Raw genomic sequence first — 18,714 nt, 5'->3', positions numbered from 1 at the left:
TGTCTTGGTGGCCGTGGTGGGAGCGAATACCGGCAGACTCGCCGAAAGACGAAGGAGCCAGATGTAGATATACTGGTCGCTGTGAAGGTGCTGTTTTTTGTTTGCTGCTGTAAGAAGAGGCTAGGGAGTCGGAACATTAGGTGCTGTGATTTCGGAAGGCGGTCGGAACAAACTCCGAGGTCTATTCTGAGTAGGACCACAGCAATTTTTTTGGAGAGGATTGATTCTCTGGGATCCCGCTTTTGAACCTTTACGACTGAGTCTACCGGCAGAACGCGTCTCGGCGAGGGAACTCCGTCGGAGACGAACGATTCTGTCCGGATTCGAACAGAACAGTCGAGTTGACAACTGTTATTAGCCTCCTCCGAGCTGACAGTTGGGGATTTTTTGTAAAATTTGTATGTTTGTGTACCATATACCTAGCAATGTGAAGATGCATATATCGTCGAGAATCACAAGAGATACGGAAAGAGAACCAGAGGTTTTTCAACCAACTTCTACTGAGACAACATCGACGCATTTGAGCGGCCTAATCTTTTAGTCACATCGACAACACGTCAGAGAGCGTGAAGAGACAGAAGAGGAAAAAACACGCAGAAATCACTGCGACTGGGACCGGCGTTTCAATGCTGGCATTATATAGCGACGCTTTCTCACTTCATTCGTAAAGTGTCTGATGAGATTGTTTCGAGTCTGTGCTATGTCTCTTCGGCCTTGATTTAATTTCTGGTCATACTGCTTCGCGACATCTCCATCGGGCAGATGTTCAATGTTCTCAATTGTTCTCCACTGAGTGTACAGAAAAGGAGTGCGTCCGACCGCCGGACGCTTCAAATCTATTCCGACTCCGTTCGATTCCGATTCGAACTCGCGTGGAATTTCGGTCCCGCGCCGAAGGAACAAATAATATTCGACGGTGAGTCTCGTCAGTGATCTGAATCCGAAACATCAAGTTTCCAGGCTCTGGCGTCGAAGCCGAGATTATTTGCTCTCCGAGCAATCGCGGACTCCGAGCGAGCGGTGCCGATCGGGGTTCAACCACATTGACCCGACTCGGACTGTACTGGTTCTGATTGGAATTCTTCTCATGGTCAGTGGTGAAAGTATCTAACCGTGACACAATGGGGAGCTTTGGAAGATCTTCGTTGATCGGACCCAGTTGACGAGCACCGTGGAGCAAGCAAAATAACTAGCCGAGCGCAGACGCGACACCTTCAACAGCGGGCCGTGTACATTTGTAGATAGATCAAACAACCCAAAATTGAACAGGAACAACGCTCCCGGAAGAAAGACAAACGAGCACAGAACCGAAAAAACTGATATCATCATCAGAATTTTCTTCTTCGTATGTGATACCTTGAAAGGACTTCGCCGACTCGTCTCACCACGGATATTGAACAGCTACCACGAAAGCGCTTACTTGAGTGATTGGGCGTTTTTCCTCTTTCCGGCAATCGGATACGACTGTATTGAGGTATGATAGATGAACGTGAGGAGAAGACGACGGAAATTTGACTGAAGTCAAACGGAGTTATGTAACAACTTTGAAAAATCTAATTGCGGTACGCCATGAAGACGAGGTTGCCCGCCTTATCTCTATAGATATGAAGTAACAATTGAACGGAAGATGAACGTCATTCGAACGTATGTCATTCTGGAAACGATCGCTGCCACGGGAAACTCCTGGCGACTCGTTCGTTCTGCACGACTGCGTCTCTGGCCGAATCTCGGTCGGAAGTAGAACGAAGGAACGTCAAACGAGCATGTTCGTTGCGAAGTTGTTCCTCGTCGGACCATTCCGGTGCGCAGGGGACGCTCCAAAACGAATGAGGGAGAAACGCAGCTAAAATCGGCGCTTTTGATCGATGACTACTCTTTCGTAGCTTAGAATCCCTACTGTTCACACCGTTAATGTCATGGAATAGAGAGACAGTGGGCCTTAAATCTAAATGGACTCTCGCAACGACAAGAATACCAACCACAGGATCTAAATATTCGGCTTGATGGTTTGTGTAAGAACATTGTAAACATATTGTAAAGTTATACAATTCTATATTAGCTCATCATCATGGAAATAAATTCGAATGCAAGAGTCATATCTCCGTGTCCTCGTTCCCGACTTCCTCGACGCTTGCTTCTTCTATTGGATCGTTGCGCCCCTCCGAATGCCCCTTTCGAAAGGGGAGCTCATGTTGGGGAGAGCGTGAAGAAGAAGACGATTTTCTTTAGATAGGCATTTATTATCTCTTTTGCAAGATCTTCTTCATTATACATACATTATTTTGTCGCGTGGGTTCGTTTCTGATGAGGGGGGGAACCCCTACCCCGGGGACTTCCGCATTGCATTTAGAAGGGTCGAGCTCTTCCACAGAAGTCGGAAGATCTCATTCGAGTGTACAGTATAACAGAGTTTGTATGGGCATTCGGGCCTTATTTACATCTTAATACAGATCTAGCTCGTCATTGGCGATTTTCCCCGACGCGGTCCCAGGTCGCCTCATGATCTGACTCGCCGGAGGAGAGGGCGCTTCCGCAGACAGGGCTGCGGTCATGAACTCACTCAATACAATCGAGCCTTCCTGGCTTCAATCTCAAGCACAAGCGCGAATTCGAATAGTCTCCACCAGTAGGCGGGACAACAACTAGTTATTAGCGAGGTTTGGACAATGATTGCTGACTGCTTGATCGGGACGACGCGACGGCTCCGGTAGTGGCCCCTGCGGGTGTCCGAGTGAAAGCGCCTATCAGAGCTCCGGGTTCCCGAGGGGAGATCTCAGTGACGATGCGACTAGTTCTGCGCCTCGATGCGTATCGCATATGCTGCGGACGGAGTCTTGCACTTATCTACCGAGGATCGATCTGACCCGTCCCGATCGGAATTCGAGCCCATTCGTAGATCCTTCCCGCGGCAGCCTTGGGTCCTCCATCAATGAACTTATCCGATCCAAACCGGCGTCAAGGAAATTACATGAAGAGCTACTTCCGGGCACTCCCGGAGAGGCGTGAGGTTCCGGGAATTCGAGGGAAGCGCAGATAATGCCTTTAATCTCTGGATTGATTCCCTGGGAACGGGGATCGCCGAGAAAGCTCACTCAAAACGGACGAAAAAATACTTCGACCAGTCCGTAAAAGATAAGGTTCTGAAGAATATATGCTGCTTATCGCTATTGATGAAAATAAGTTACGTTCTGCTAAAATACGATGAATTGCTGATAGTCGCGATCACTACGCGGTTTCACTCCACGGGGAAAGCCGCAATATACCGCAACACGCTATCGCTTTTTGTATATTATATCAGAATTTGCGCACGGAAAGCCCGTCGGAGGACTCGACTCCGTAATCCTATTTAACCTATACACCTGTTCGCAGTTCTGCCACCACGCTATTTGACCTCGATTTCCATCGGAGTTTCCTCGGAGTCCTTCGACTCGGCTGATGAGCTCGACGTGGTCTTCGCCGTCAGCGGTGCGGTTTCCCTGCAAATTCCGAAATCGAGGAATGTAATAAACGAGGCATCGAGCTCCGTCGCTCGGAATGAGAAAAAATCGCTCGCCAGCCAGTGGTCTTTAGACGTTCTCGAGCAAGCGACTAGCAACTTACGCTGAGGGGTAGTAGTGCCGGAGGCGAAGATGCCAGGCTATGCTGGCCACGGCGGTCACCGTGCGGAACTGGTGGATGATATTGCGAGGAAGGAAATAAATATCATTGTCACAGAGATTCACTCTTGCATAGCGAACCCCTTCTCTGCGTAGTTGATTGAGTTTGGCGTCTTCAACCCACTGTATGCACTGAGAGACAGGAGGCTCGTGCAGGTCCAGCTGCAATTTCTCCACCAGAGACAAATAGTCGCTAGCATGGAACGCCACCACATCCTTGGTAACACGATTGCACCATCTCTCCCCGTTGACAGCTTTGAGGATCCCCACGGCAGCCGTCGTCATTCTGTCAAGACCCTGACCAACCTGGTCCGCGTGCGCCTTCGTTCGGTCCTCGAAAAATATCTCACGGGGCTCCGTCGAACGCAGAGGTTGGTAATAAAGGTTCTTGAGTTCTTTGCGAGTCGGTTTCATCGGAGATCCTTTGACTTCGGCTGTCGGAACCATTTGTTCACCCGGGCGGACCCAAACAATTGGACCGTCATTGCTGTGCCGGGGGTCGAATTGTTCGACAGATAACGAGCCCCACGGCATTGTCGGTTTCAAGAAGGGGCTCTGCTCCAACATTTTCAGGAAATCGGGAAAGAAGCCCCCCGTCTCCTCCTGGGCTGTTCCCACCACAGAGATCTGATGCAGGGGTCCGGCGCGATAAGTACCGCAACTGTACGTGCGTTCTACGAGATCCTTGAATTCGCGCATGGTGGTTGTCTCGATGTCACTTTGTCTGCCAAGTATTCCGCATTTGACTTTCATTTGAGGATGTGTCGCAGCGAAATAGTCGACGAGGTCTGGCATGTACGATGCTCCGTTGTGGACCACCGACACTACGTATTTTGCGCAGCCTTGCGTCGATTCACGGAAAGTCTCTTTCAGGTACTCCTTCACAAGTCGTTGCATCTCTTCCGGGTTCAGGTGTTGGATTTCATCGAAATAAAGATGCAGGATGTCTGCGCCGCCGTTCGAATGACGCTCCCGTCGGAAGAACCTGCGGGGAGTGAGGGAAATCCGGCGTGAGACCTACTGAGTGAGAGAAGGAGCAGGATTTCGTTCTCCGGTACAGCCGCTTGATCCTCAACTCACCTTCCGAACTTGTAATGATCGTATTCCAGGGTTTCCGGGAAGCGCGCCGTCTGCAGACCTTTGGGTTCTATTTTCAGCGGCAGCGTACTCCGGTCCCGTTTGCACTGTATGCTACAGTTGCGCATTTTTTGCAGTCGGCGTTTACACCGAGAACATCGGGAAGATCCATCCTTAGATGACCTGTAACTATCCAAGATGGAAATATAAATCCGGCCGACTTCAAACATAAGGTCCGTAGTACTCTTCGGGAGGATGTTTATACCCAAACTGATATACATATCCACAATATGATGTATCGCATATCCCATCGTCCTCTTTTAGATTATTATCCTAATCGTACAGACCTGCCTTTCTGTCGATTTTCATCTTTGTGCCGTTCGCGGTGAGCTTTTTCAGAATGCTTCCGATGGCTCTTCTCGGACTGAGCCTCGGCTTGCTCGACTTTGACCTCAGCCAAAACTTCTGGTTTTATATCGAGCTGCAACCCGCAGACCGGAGAGGTGTACTGTCCTGGAAATTATTGTCATTGAAAAGACGGCCACAATTGAAGCGTGACCATGTTCTGAAAATTTCCCCTACGCCTCTTCGAACACGCCTCCACTCGATGGTTGCCGCTCGATTTCGATGTTTCCGATTCTTGTACAATCTCTAACAACTCCTCTCCGACTTGTGACCGATTGTTCGTCTCTTGTTCCTCCTGTCGAAAGAGTCTTCTGCGTCGTGATCGATGCCCTATTCATACGAGCGTGGTCTGGTGCATGGTTTACAAGGGGCTTGGAAAAAACACCTGGGGCCTAGCTCGAGCGTTTTCGGGAGGAAGAGACATCTCTAGCGATTGTTTTCGTGGAGCTCTGGCTCTACTCCGAGATCGATTGGTATGAGATGAGGATTGGAGCTCTCGATTTCGTAAGCAATTCCGAATCTCAATACCCTTTGGAAGAATGACGCCGCGCCGAGCCCTGAACCGACAGAACCGATGTATACTGAGCGAGCCTACTCGAATGGAGATATGAAAAACATTTGAGACTGAGCTGCTGTCCAGACTGACCACATGGTGAGCCGACAATTCCGTCGGTAAGAGTCGGCCAGCCGAGAGAGCGCAAAAACATCATATCATCGGCACACCGGGGAAAAACTGCGCTGCGTTTTCGACCGCGCCGCCGAAGCTTTAGCGAAACGCGGATGCATTGAAGGATTCCGAGTCTTTGTAGGAGTCCCTGCCCCGATGAAGTCTGGAGGGCAAGCTGGGCGGAAAACGCGGTCGTTTCCTCGGTGAGTCTCTACATAGAGTTTCCTCGGAGCTTCTGAACGCAGTCAGGGGTGTCGAACGCGAATGTGGACGACGAAATGATCGATATACGCTCGGCATTAGCACATGGACACACTTACTTCCTGAGGAGTTGTCGCTCGCATTCTGATCCGAAGCCGCCTCGTTAGGTTTCCTCGTCAACTGGGCGTTATTCGTCGCCGTAGATGTTGGAGAGATGGTCGTGGTCGACGCGTTGTTGACTGTCGATGTAGCTGAAGAGAGCCGCTCGATGCCGTTGGCTCCTGGCTCTCCCATGGAGACCATTATGGACACCGAAGTAGACGTCGCGTGAAAGTTCGACGGTAGACGAAATCTACTTCAGTCGCAAGAGCTCTCTTCCCCAGATCTCAAGCACTCTCATCGAACGACGGCGACGACAACGCTAGGAGTTTTGGTCGTTTGTTCGATTCGCCCGTTCAATTTCAAGACACCTCTCAGGTGTCCGACTTGATTGTCGTGATGACGATGATGACGAGGAGGCCACGGAGTGAGGACCGGAGATGAGTACACCCGACTCTGCTGCCGACTGTGACGGAGTCGATTGTGGTGAGACCGCGGCGACGTAATCGAGCGGTTTGGGCGGAGACGAGAGTCCCACTCCTGCTACCGCCAACAACAATCACTCCGGAAAGTAGTCGAAGTTAAACGAGTCTGAGACCACAGGAACGATGGAGGCAACTTCGGCGGCGGCGGAGCTAACGACGAGGATGACGAATACACGGATGACATCGTTCCAATTCGGCGGGTCTTCAGCATCCGATGCACTATCCCGTCCGGGACCTGCATTCTTCTCATTAGAGAGCCCTCATCACGATATGCTCGACGTTTCTCACGCTGACACTGTCACTCCACGCTGGCTGAGGTGCACAGCACCGCTCGTAACAGCGTTATAGTACTAGTAATTCGCAAGAAGCCAGTCGTCACATACGCAGCCTACTGAGGCGAGCGCTACGTGCGAATTAGAAGTAGGGGAAAGGAAGGCAGCAACGACAACAATGACGACGACGACCGCGGCGGCGGCGGTAGGACGTCGATGATTCTCCTCACTCCTCTAGGTTTCCCTCCGCGACGACGACCACCATAAACAACAACCGATACACCCGGATGGCCATGAAATCCGGCTGATATGCGAGAACGGCTTGATCTGAGTGAGATTCAACGTATTCTCCAGGAAGCGTTCGGTTCCGTGCACGTCAAGTCCTTCAGAGATGCGTACAAGGGAACTACGATGTAAAGTTTCACTGAATCGACGACGACAGAGCTCGAACAGTACAGACGAACTAGACGATGCCGTCGATGATCTTTGCTGAGAGTTCGATCGAGTCGGGCGCTCCCTTCCCTACTTCCTCCCACTCTAAGCGCTCCTTCGGGATCCGTTCCTTCTGCCGGCGGGACGGATTGGCCTGTTTCTCGAAGCACGACTCACAGATGCCTACGCGACAAATCGCCTTGCGTTCGGCGATTCAACAGCCCCGTGCGCCGAACACCGGTGTCCAACTATCGCGGAATCGCGACGTTGATAGAATAATTGTAGAAAGTTGGATTGCGACCTATGTGGAAGACTTCCGCAGGACATGGGATATTCTATACAGAGAATCAAACTCTGATGGAAGAAGCGACTTTTCCCGTGCACAGAGCATCCCTCCACTTGCTTATCCGCTCAATCGATGACTTGCACGTATCGGAGTGATATTGATTTATCCTCAAGTAGAGAGCTAGCAGGAACGAGGAGTAGAGAGAAATCGCTCCCCTTAGCAATCTCGTTAGATAGCAATAAACGAGCTTCCAAATAAAATATCCCTCTCGGGACCGTTCCTGTCTCCGTGTTTCAACGAGGAGAAATTCACCGATGTTCTCGGGGCCAGATTTCGCCATCCAGAAAAATTTTGACGAGCTCTGAAACTTCGGGAGGGGGCATGTTTTGGGATAATTTCTTCTTATAGTATCACACTCAGGTAGGTGAGACCCAGACTCTGTTATTGGATTCCACCGCATTCAGAGAGAACACAAGTTTGTCTGACTCATCAATCGGTGAAGCGAAATTAGGGAGAGCCGGAACGAGGTAAAGAAGACCGTGAGATGATTCATTGCTCATGAATGGAGTCGATAATCTGGGATGTGATCAGGCTTTCTGCTTCGAACTCGAATCCGTTGGAAGCATGTATGTCGTAGGTAGAGTGCCGAAACTCAGCGCCGAATCGCTTTCGCCGATTGAGACTTGGAAGGGAATTCTGTCGATCTGCTGCTCTCGGTCAGCTTGCGGTCTGGAGAATTAGTCGCACCCGCCCGCGATCGCAGTCGCGCCGAGGACCTTCGCAGTGGAGCGCCAGCATTCGGGAGGCGAGGAGCGTTCGGTTGCCATTGCTGTCCGGATGCCGCCCTTCGAGGGTTTCACACGCTGAGCTCCCGGGGGACGTCTCGCGAATTCCCTCCTCAAAGATGGCAGGGGACCTTGGGGATTGTATCGAAGGCATAGAGCGAGCGCGATCTTCCGATCAGAGGAATGTAGGGTTCCTCGAGTCGAGAGGGCTCAAGATTTCGAAATTGCCGCCACTCGGCCGAGGGCTTGATGTTGCACCCGCCCGCTTTTCCATTCACGCCACCATCCTCTGACAGTCGTCCACCCAGCAGAGAGACAGACAGACAGACGGTGCTGCTGCTGGTGGTGTCAGTCAGTAAGTCAGTCAGTCGGTCCAGCCGTCGTTCGGTCAGTAAGTCCTGCAGTCGGTCGTCACGTCAGTCTCACGGGCGGGCCGAGAGAAGGTATTTCGCGAGTGTTTCGGCCATCAGCAGCGGTAGTTCGCCGTGCTCGAGAGTGGTGCTTGAATCGCTCTCACGCTGCTGCTGGTTTGCGAAGAAAGTGAATTACGGTCCATCATCGCCGTCGAACGAGGACCGTACCTTTGTTTCTCTTGAGGAGAATACGGAGTACGGAGAGCGTAACGTCAACTCAGCTTGTCGTCGCTGTCCGGTAGGCTGTCTGCTCCTTAGCTGTCACGGCAGCGACAACGAACTTCGACCACTGCAAGAGCATCCACGCAGAACAGTTTCAGTGACAACTCGGACCGACAACTCTTTGGTTTCATGATGAATCGACCTACGGGACAGAGTCTCAATGACCGGATCACGGCTGCTCGCTACACTCTCGCGGGCCAAGGCCTCGCCAGGGTAGTTTGCAAAGCTACGACCGAGGAATTAATGGCTCCGAAGAAAAAGCATCTCGATTGTGAGTTCATTTAAAGCATTACAAAACACTTCCGACCAAGCTCCGTCCGAGTTGATTGTCGAAGAGCGTCAGAGAGGCATATGTTGAAAGTGGAAGTCTTAAATCATCGACATGCAGCGAGAGGAAGCAGAGGGCCCTATCATGACAAGGGACTCTTCGTTCTTCAAATAGGGCTTGATTCTTCGCTCGAAGGTCTCAGGCTGTCTTCGGTTCCGTTTGGCATGACGTGATAATCCGCCCGGGGAAAACAGCTGTAGACTGCCGAACTAATCCCTCTGATCGAAACTAACTTCATCCTAGTGATCATTCATTTTTTCTTGAGATGATTCCGGAATATCTAGTATTTCCCCCCGGATCTACAATATTCATTCCTCTAATCAGATTCAGTTTCATGGCAGAAGATTATCACGTCGTCCCACATATCTCAATTTCACGGGAGTTTAGTTATTTAGGAAGAAGGGTTCCGAAGAGTCGTAACCTGCGTCCAGCAGTGTGACTTGATGCTCGATATATTATTTCGGAAGATGTTTCGGCTCGGTAGTCAGCTTATCAAGTCACGCGCTGAAAAAACCCGACACAATACGCATCTTGTCCCTGTGTTAATGACCAAATGTGTCGAATGCTGATCCCCGTTGGAGTCTATTCGATGCCAGCAGCATGTCCTCCGCAAGCGACTGTGGACTATCCTCGGAGGTTCTGTCGCTTCGGGAACTCTATATTTGTCTTTATTTACTCGCCCATCCCATAGAATGATTCTCGCCCGGTCCGACGACCTCGTCGATATTTGTTTCAATGCATCGAACATCAAAAGTAGCTTATGCATACATCGGGAGCGCTAGCCGGCTATTGTTTGGCCATTTGCCTGTGGCAACGAACTGACTCTATCTTCACGGTGCTTTTCAGACTTGCTTCATTGCACGAATGAGCCTAATGTCTCGATTCCTCAACTGGCGAACCTTCTCATCGAGCGAACACAGAACGGATCCTGGATAGTGGTTTTCAAATCGCTCGTTACGGTGCATCACCTGATGTGCTATGGGAGTGAACGGTTCACCCAGTACCTCGCCTCGTCAAATTGCACATTCAATTTGGCGACTTTCAACGACAGACTGGGCACGCCACAGGTAAGTTTCCCGTGTGGTCACATCGTCGGAGGACCGATCGCTCTATGGAGGCCCGAACCCGCTTCGTATCGACGTTCATTTCACATGCTCATTCAATCCGCAGGGCACCGAGATGGCGACGTTCATCAGGCGTCATTCTAAATACCTTAACGAGAAAGCCCTCTCATACAGAATGGTGGCGTTTGATTTCTGCAAGGTGAGCAATACTCGAGACCAGACGCTTGGAGGAAGTCGGGCGATGCCGCGACATTCGTGCACTAAGTACTAGAGGGCTCGAGACTGGAAAGTTTCTCGACAGGAGGATCCTTTCTCCCCTGCGGAGAAGCATGCACTCCGCGGTATTCAACTACGGTCAAATTCGAAAATCAAATCCGACTTCGGACTGTCCAGCTTCGCTGAGATGTGAGAGGGAGCGGATGCCATTGAAAACTCCGTTCGAGCTTGGATTAGGCAGAGGAAATCCAATCCCCTGCTCGTCTATTGGGCGTTTCGAGCGATTGGCGGCGTCTCACGGCAGTTCGCTCCGCCAGCACTTCTCAAGACACCTTTCCCGCGCAGCAGGGTCAAACATGCCGTCTATGTTGTTTTCATCTTTCTTGGTGGAACATCTCCAAGCTCGCGGGGGAGAAATTATTCTATGAATGGGAAGTTCCATTCTGGGCGCCATTGGGCTCGCAAATCCATGCTGTCGCGCTCATCCCGATTTAAGACCAAGGTCAGGATCCTTAACCCTAGCTCGAGCGGGGTTTTGTCCTGGGTAAGGCTGTTGGGAAGAGCTTCTCGGATGTGTAGTATCTCTTCCGAATAATCGTTCATCTCGAATTCACAGTCGATCGTGAGTGAAATACTCTAACATGAAAATTACCGGAAAAATCGTAATGCTTTCACTTAGATACGCCATGAGGTCAGTGATGTATCTTGCTTGGGAAGCGCTTCCATGACGCTTCTCTCCTCTTACTCATAGGTGAAGCGCAGCGAGAAGCCTGGCGAGATGAGATCGATGGCCATGGATAAGCTCTTGAAAACAATTCCTGTTCTACAACAACAGCTCGACTACCTCTTGGAATTCGATGCGTCGCCGTCTGACCTCTGCAACTCAGTGATCACTGCGGCATTCATGTTGCTCTTCAAAGTGAGTAGGAGAGTTTGCGTAGAAGAGCATTGCGAAGAGGCGATCGGCAGAACAGCTCCGAGGAGGCCTGCACCATCACGTCTCGATAGGAGCAATTCTCGAATTCCAGGACCTCATCAGGTTATTTACTTGCTACAACGAGGGCATCATCAACATCCTCGGAAAGTATTTCACTCTGCAGAAGAAACAATGCCGAGAGGCACTCGAATGTTACAAGAAGTTTTTGGTCAGAATGGATCGTCTGGCCGAGTTCTTGAAGGTCGCTGAGAATATCGGAATCGACAAAGGGGATATACCAGACCTCACGAAGGTGAGTCAGATCCCTCGCTGACGACCATCTCTACGGCTTTCCGCTGCATGGTGGCCTTGCTTATCGGAGCCTTCCAGATTCACAGCTCGAAGGCAAGATGCGAGGAAAACACGGGTCAGCATTTATCGCCTTCCTCAATTCATTACATGTTTCAATTCTCAGGCTCCGTCGAGTCTTCTGGACGCTCTGGAGCAGCATCTGGCGACGCTCGAGGGGAGGAAATATGTTCCATCTTCTGCGGCACCTCCCAAGTGAGTATCGGATGCACCCAATCGGATTGATTGCCATGCGGAAACCCTCGCTCTGTTTCGATCTTCTTTTGGAGGGAGGGATATGGGTTTTGTCGAGTGAGTTTCCTGATTTTCGCCGATTCGGAGCCTGATCATGAGAGGTTTCCATCGCCAAGTGTCAGCCGTCAGGGGGATTTTCGATTTCGGTTTTGCTCCGCTAATTTTCCTCGGGTCTGGATTTTGTATTTTCCTTGGACCGCTGTTCATCCCTGTCATTTCGTTTATTCGTTCTTTTTTGTTTTTCGCCCTTTTTTTATCAGCGGGAACGCGAACCCTCCGAATGGATTCGCGAATGCAGTTTCCGTCCTATCATCGCAGTCGGCAGCACTAGGGAAAACCCTCTCACAGGATGAGTTTCTTAGGCAGGCAATTCTCGAAGAGGAGAAAGCTCTCAGCAAGTTGAAGGTGAGTTCTGCGATACTTCGAGCTTCTAATAGGATTATTCACCCCTATCTGGGAGGCGGTTCAAGCTTGAACGCTACGCGACATGCCACGTCGCCCCTCTGACCGAAACGATCCTTTCTTTCGAACTACTGCGAGTAACAATTGCTCTCGGAGCGGAGCATGGGACTTCTCGGATCGTACGGACTGAGGAATCCTACGATCGTTTGGGGCCCATAGCTCATAGAGCTTATTGAGGCATGAGATCGGATTTGAAATCGTATCGGCTTCGAATCCAAGATGGCATGTGGGAGACGATTAGATGAACGGATGACTGGATGAGAGCCCGACAGACTAAATTTTCATCCATTAAATTCTTTACACCTTCTATTTCATCGACGTTCCTCTAGGAACAGGAGGTAAGACACTCCATCGGAGTCCCCCGATTTCTGCACGAGTTTCTCCCGATAGTTGAAGCTTCCCTCCTAGACACCCCGAGCCTCACAGTCATTTTCTCTCCGTACGACACGGCCTCCTCTATACGAGCCCCATCGCGACGCAAGATTTCTCCGAAACTATAATTTCTGCGAAATACCACACGAAAACTCATAACGAGATTTATTATTCTTATGTATTTATCTGTATATTCATTGGTTGATGATGATACAATATGCTGTCTCAATTTCGTTTTTCGAACATTCTTCCACGACAGGAAGATTCGACCACCAGCGACTCGAAACCCTTTTTCGAACCGCTCGACGCCTATTTGCCGGCAATCGTAAATATCTCCTAGCATTTTTCATACTCGTCATCCGTATCGTTTAGAAGGCTGTGCAGTCCTTCACGGCGTGAATTTTTCCGTGTGGTCGTCGTCGAACTGGTTGTTGGTCCCGCCGCTCTTTCTGAAGCTTACGGTGATATGTCACATGGATAGTGATGTTCTACGATGTCGTGACATTTCTGCACGTTCCGAGTTATCCCAGTGGATAGAGACACGATTCGTTTTGGTATCAGATTGAAGCATCGCATCCTCTCTGGGCCCTCTCCGTACCAGTATTTATTGCTGTCGCTAATTCTCGCTAAGTCGGAATTGTTCCTCTGCAGCAGCGGCATGTCGCTCAAGGTGCATCCGCCGAAGCATCGAATCCTTTCATGGCGTCCGAACCGAAGAAGTCTGATGATATCATGAACCTTTTCGATGCCCCTCTGCCGGCTCAACAGCCTCCGCCGGTGCCACCCGCACCGACAATGGTGAAGATATATCCGTGCTGAGATGACCTGATCTCTGGAATATCGACGACGACCGTCGTCTTTATTTTGAGCCGCGTGAACATTCTCCGAGCCGCGTGCTTCGAATCATTACAGGGCGCAAATGATCTCATGGGCCTGAATCCATTCGGCGATCCGGGACTCTTCTCCGTACCGACGGGTATCGCGCCGACAAACGCTGTGAATCAGGTGGCAAACGACCTTTTCGGAACCTCAGCAGCTCCAGCTCAGCCTGCGGCTCCATGTACGTCTCCGTAGAGCGTTCGCCTCCCTATTGAGTCGCCCCCTCATACTTGGTTTCGGCCTTAACCCAATTCGTTGCGTTCGCCTTTGTAGGTGCAGTCGTTACTCGATATGAAGCATCTAACAATGCGAAGTGTCAGTATATCAGAGGCTCGTCTGTATTATCAGAAAATGTTATCAGCCTTTTCTCCCCTCTCCGGAACGAGCAACGAGCGTTCCAACACGACTCTAGAAAATCAGGGGAATGTTTCATTGCACTCAGACTTCACAAAGCTAGCTTTTGTGGAGAATCTATTCCCCAGCTCCTCCCTGCTCCTCTTGTTGAGCCGTGTCTCCTCCGGATTATCGAGTCTTTTTGTTCTCCCCGGGGGAAATACACCCAATCTAACGTTCACTTTATTTTCCCTGAAGCTGATTCTATCATCAAGGGAGATCTGGATTCGACCCTCGCCAACCTAGCCTCTAACCTCGATATCAGCCCAGCTCACAGGTGAGTTTCTTTAGAAGGTCCCTCACTGCTATCACTAGACTAGGGCGCTGTCAGAAGCGCTACCGAGCATGATTGTCGCACCGTCCGTTCTGAAGGATACGTGGTGGAGCGCGTGGAAGCGGTCCAGATCCAGAAAAATGTCCAAGTCGGCTCCTCGGATATTCTCTTTCACTCCAGTACTCTTTCAATTGCTCGAAATTTATAGAGATAATAATTTGAAATCAGATCCTCCGCACATTTGGTTCACGCGAAAGTAGCACTGCCTCATTGTTCTTACTTACAGATTCCGCACTCCGTAAGTTATGTTCTTTCGAATGTCGAGCATTTCTCGAAACTCCTCGAAATAAGCGTATCGCACTGCCAGAGAGAGTATAATTTCGGTTATCCATTTCTCTAACTGTCCGCTGACCATCGTTCGGCTCCTTCAACTTCTGGGTCGGGCTGACTTAACCCAAAGAGCATCCTTCCGCCCCCTTGAATTGCCTGAATCCTCCCCCTTCTCCGTCTTTCAATCTAACGATGAGTGTACTCCCTAATCATTCTCAAGCACAAAACCAGGAGCGACTCGTCTGTTCGAAGAAGTCTCCGACTTGTCCTCTTGTATCGAGCGATTCGATCTCAAGTGCATGGCTGTCCCGCTTCGGTTTCGGAGAAGCTTTCGCATGCCAATGCTCCTCGTCGCCTCATGTCGATAATGCTTTGAACCAAGACCTGACCTCTCTGAATCGCATTTGCGTTCTCGAAGAGATTTAATTGACAATGCAACGAATTGCAGGAGCAAACCACAAACGACAACATTGGCTCAAATGTCTTCGGCTAAGCAGATGACAGCGGGAACGGGTGCGGGTTGGAGCCCCGACTTCTCTGGGGCCGCAAACCCGCAACCAGCAGCACCAGCAGCTCCCGGAGCGGGAGATGCGATGATTTTCCCGGACTTGTTCTCGACCAACACGGCTGTTCCTGTGAGCAATCCGTCAACCACTGAGTAGCTTTGATTTCTGCTTGGCAAGCTCCTCCTACATTTTCTGTCTGACTTTCGGTTTGCCTGTTCCGCTTAGCGTTCTAGTTCCGCTTCTCTTGATCCAAGCCCCCGATTTTTGAGGCTTTTCTGTACAAATGGTTTCCTTGTGTTCTGGAGGTTATTGTTTATCATTGATATTCATTTCCCTTTAGGCCCGGCCGCTGAACAACGACCCTTTCGGGAATCTGTAGGTTGTGACATCTTCCTGCGACCGCAGATGGCATTGCAAGTCGGGCAGAAACCCTTCCCCGAAAATGATTTAGTTTTCCATCAACAAACGCCCTCCCGTATGACCATTCATTGCAACTCGCAAGCCCTGTCAAGAATGCAAGTTCGATTGACCGGTGCCTCTTTCGGCTACACCCGATAAGTTCGAGAGTTGATCGATGATGTCATTGATTGATTGGTCGTTGGTTGGCTGGCTAATTTGCCCTGTGATGAATCAATGCTCACATTGACCCATCAAGCGACCGACTGACGAGTCGCATGCCGTTTGGACGATGGGAGAAGGCACGAGGGGACTCGTACCGAAGTTGATCACAAACACCACCAAGAGCATTCTCATATCGAGTATCGGTTCATCGTTTTCGATGCTAAGTTATTATTATATATTGATTCTCCTCTCTGACACGAATGAAACGGTAGATGGGCGGAGTCACGGACGCTTTGCGTCTGAGGAACTCACAGAAGGAGGAAGTGAACTTTGGACGCAAGCGATCCGAAGCCTTTGTTGATGTACAGCGCACCGAGAAGGGAACGTTCATTATAGAATTTTTTCTCTAAACCGTCACCAATTTTTTTATCGACGTGTGCATTATTATGATCATTACTATTATCAAAACTGGATTGAGTGATCACATGAACATTAGATTGGTCCGTTGTACGATTAGTCGAGTAGAAAAGCCTGCAGCGAAGTCGACAGTATTCCTGCCTGTAGGCGATCGCCGCCTCGTGGAGTAGGAAGCCGATAGACAGCAAGATATATTAACTATAACGTGCACCCCGTCCACTGACCTCACTCATCAGTGGACGTTGCTTCGAGAGCTCATACGGGCACGAGAGTTCGAGAGAGAAACCGAATTTATTTATCATCACGGATAGTGCCGCATGTTGTGCATGCTCCGCAATCCGAGTCCGGCATCATTGACGAAGCCATGAGCCATTCTTGTCGTACTTGCGCGGCACGGCGCACGTTCTCTGATTGGTGAAGTGATGCAGGCACCGTGGCGGGCACACGGGTGCTCAGACCAACGGATGATTGTCGACTCTTCGGAAGTCAATTCAGAAACCACCCAGATCACTGAGGCTTACTTTGAACGAATGTTTCAGACCTTGGTTTTCTGGCGGTGATTGATCGGCTGATCCGAGCTTAAGTTCCAGAGCTATTCAGAGAACCTCGTAGAGCGCCAGAGTGTGGATGATGACTTCCGGTTGACGATCTGTTCCCTTCGACCCAGAATGGGGTATAGACGGACTCAGACAAAATTCTTAGAGGAATCCTCGAATTTGAGAAACATCGTTCAAATACCATTTGTTCCAATGATGTGCCTGCATTAGCACCATTGCCAATGACACCCTCATTCCAACACCCGCAATACCGAGTATAATAAGCACGAACCGTGGACGACGGTAGTCCCCGTTTGCGATTCCTGAATGCGCTTGGAAACTTGGGTAGACAACATTCGAAAGCATGCCCGCTATTGGCGATTTTTAGCAGTGGTAGACGCGTCGTGCCGGCGGGAAAAGACACCTCGCTTCCTCCATCTTCAGCCATGGGAGCTGCACCTAGGTCTAAGCTGGTAGCGAGCGAACCGAAGCAAAGACAAACACAGCGTGACCCATCTGTTTACGTCGTAGAATTTGCCAGGGCTCTGAAATCTATCACTGTGACATCACTGTGTGTGGACTGGAACAGTGTGTAATCAGTCAGCGGATAGAGGTGTACTAACTATGGATGAAGTGCAATGTGTTTAAGGAACGATTGACCGAATCGATGACCGAAGAGCCGACGACGAGCCTAGACCAGTCGTCGGTCTTCTCGAAGTCTAGCCGAATAGCTAAATTTATCAGCGTTATCTGCTGAAATCGAATGCCTATCTCGTGGGGAAGCCCGTATCAAGGATCTGGAAGTATATCATCATCGGAATAAAGGACGCAAATTTCACGCGAACCGGAATAAGCTTTTTTCTTCTTTCTATGCTGGGGGTAATGAGCTGCTCCCGGCAGGCCTTATTGTCGCAACGTGTTGCTCACGCAATGGTTGCTACGAGAGAGGGAGCATCCACCCGACGTAGAACTTCGGAAAAAGAGTTGCGGACCGATGTCTAATAAGTTGAGTTTGAGCTCAGCGGGAGCTCGTCCTATGAGGGTGCTACCACAAAGGATGCGGCAATTGGCGAGGGTGCTCCATTGGTTTTTCAAATAGCGATGTTCCGTAGCGCTTCCCGATGTTCGGAGGCTGAAGACTCCCGAAATGGTGTGAATCTTAGGCACGATTCCAGCAATATATATTCGCGCTATGAGTCATGACCAGGTCGCTTATGAGTTCCCGGCGAGCACCCTTCAGATGCAAAATCGAGGAGGAATAGGTCCTCCTTATTTGCATGGGATCTTGACCAGACCTGGGGGAAAGAGAGGACCCCTGGCTCGAGCGACTCGCCCACGAGCCGATAACTAGGTGTGTCGTCCTTCGACAGAGCGTTCGGTTGGCCTCCTCGATTCAATGCCCTCCACTGATCTTGGGAGTGGAGAGACAAAGTTCCATGATATCATTCCATAATCTCGGATCCCGGCGGAAAGTATGGCCGATGTCCTTACGGCTCGGCCCTGTGCACGGAGGACCAAATCATCGCCGAAGTCGCGGAGGCTAAGATCGAAAGAGGCGAAACTTACGTTCCCATCGGATTTCTTCTGGAAAGATCGGCCTTCGAGCTTCTTATCTCTGACATCCCGATTGGGGGCGAGAATAACAAAATGGAACAAAGATCGTTGCTCCTCCCGACTTGAGGCTGAATGTCCGGAAGATGTAGCCGTCCCTCGCGCTCGGAAGTCCTCGCCGCGGAGCGGATCGGTCGGATCTCCTCCACGGCTGCTCTCGACTTGATGGAAGGTTCGAGTAGGTACCTGGAAGTCGCAACTTCACCGCGTAGCTCGGTTATTCACTGTTGAGCACCTTCAATACGA

At 50.4% G+C, this 18,714-nt stretch overlaps 2 protein-coding genes across 2 annotated transcripts; one reads left to right on the top strand and one right to left on the bottom strand.

Moving 5' to 3' along the window:
- Nucleotides 1-3,376: 3,376 nt before the first annotated feature.
- Nucleotides 3,377-6,309, bottom strand: LOC100903774 (lysine-specific demethylase 9). The gene is made up of 5 exons (XM_029113113.1): nt 6,126-6,309; nt 5,081-5,246; nt 4,737-4,922; nt 3,601-4,641; nt 3,377-3,476 (listed from the first exon to the last, which is right to left on the bottom strand). The coding sequence occupies exons 1-5, from the start codon at nt 6,307-6,309 to the stop codon at nt 3,383-3,385; spliced, it is 1,671 nt and encodes a 556-aa protein (XP_028968946.1). The 3' UTR covers nt 3,377-3,382.
- Nucleotides 6,310-9,132: 2,823 nt separating this feature from the next.
- On the top strand, nt 9,133-15,893 carry LOC100903635 (phosphatidylinositol-binding clathrin assembly protein LAP). Its single transcript, XM_029113119.1, is given in 14 exon segments — nt 9,133-9,271; nt 10,175-10,395; nt 10,499-10,591; nt 11,360-11,527; nt 11,637-12,088; nt 12,388-12,532; nt 12,919-12,927; nt 13,613-13,759; nt 13,874-14,021; nt 14,114-14,155; nt 14,432-14,510; nt 14,794-14,805; nt 15,286-15,472; nt 15,684-15,893. Coding segments are annotated over 14 exon segments (1,881 nt in total). The 3' UTR covers nt 15,723-15,893.
- The last annotated feature ends 2,821 nt before the right edge of the window (nt 15,894-18,714 follow it).

Source organism: Galendromus occidentalis, unplaced genomic scaffold (genome assembly GCF_000255335.2).
Source record: "Galendromus occidentalis unplaced genomic scaffold, Mocc_1.1 scf7180000076319, whole genome shotgun sequence".
Lineage (NCBI taxonomy): Eukaryota > Metazoa > Arthropoda > Arachnida > Mesostigmata > Phytoseiidae > Galendromus > Galendromus occidentalis.
Note: the sequence above shows the minus strand (reverse complement) of the source record. Positions and strands in the feature narration are given on the sequence as shown.

What these genes read in the sequence shown, in the direction of transcription:
- LOC100903774 (XM_029113113.1), bottom strand. Translation starts at nt 6,309, where the DNA reads ATGGTCTCCATGGGAGAGCCAGGAGCCAACGGCATCGAGCGGCTCTCT. An exon ending in GAAAATCGACAGAAAGGCAG is followed by an intron (nt 4,923 to 5,080) that starts GTCTGTACGATT and finishes CATCTTGGATAG; the next exon opens with TTACAGGTCATCTAAGGATG. An exon ending in GATCATTACAAGTTCGGAAG is followed by an intron (nt 4,642 to 4,736) that starts GTGAGTTGAGGA and finishes CACTCCCCGCAG; the next exon opens with GTTCTTCCGACGGGAGCGTC.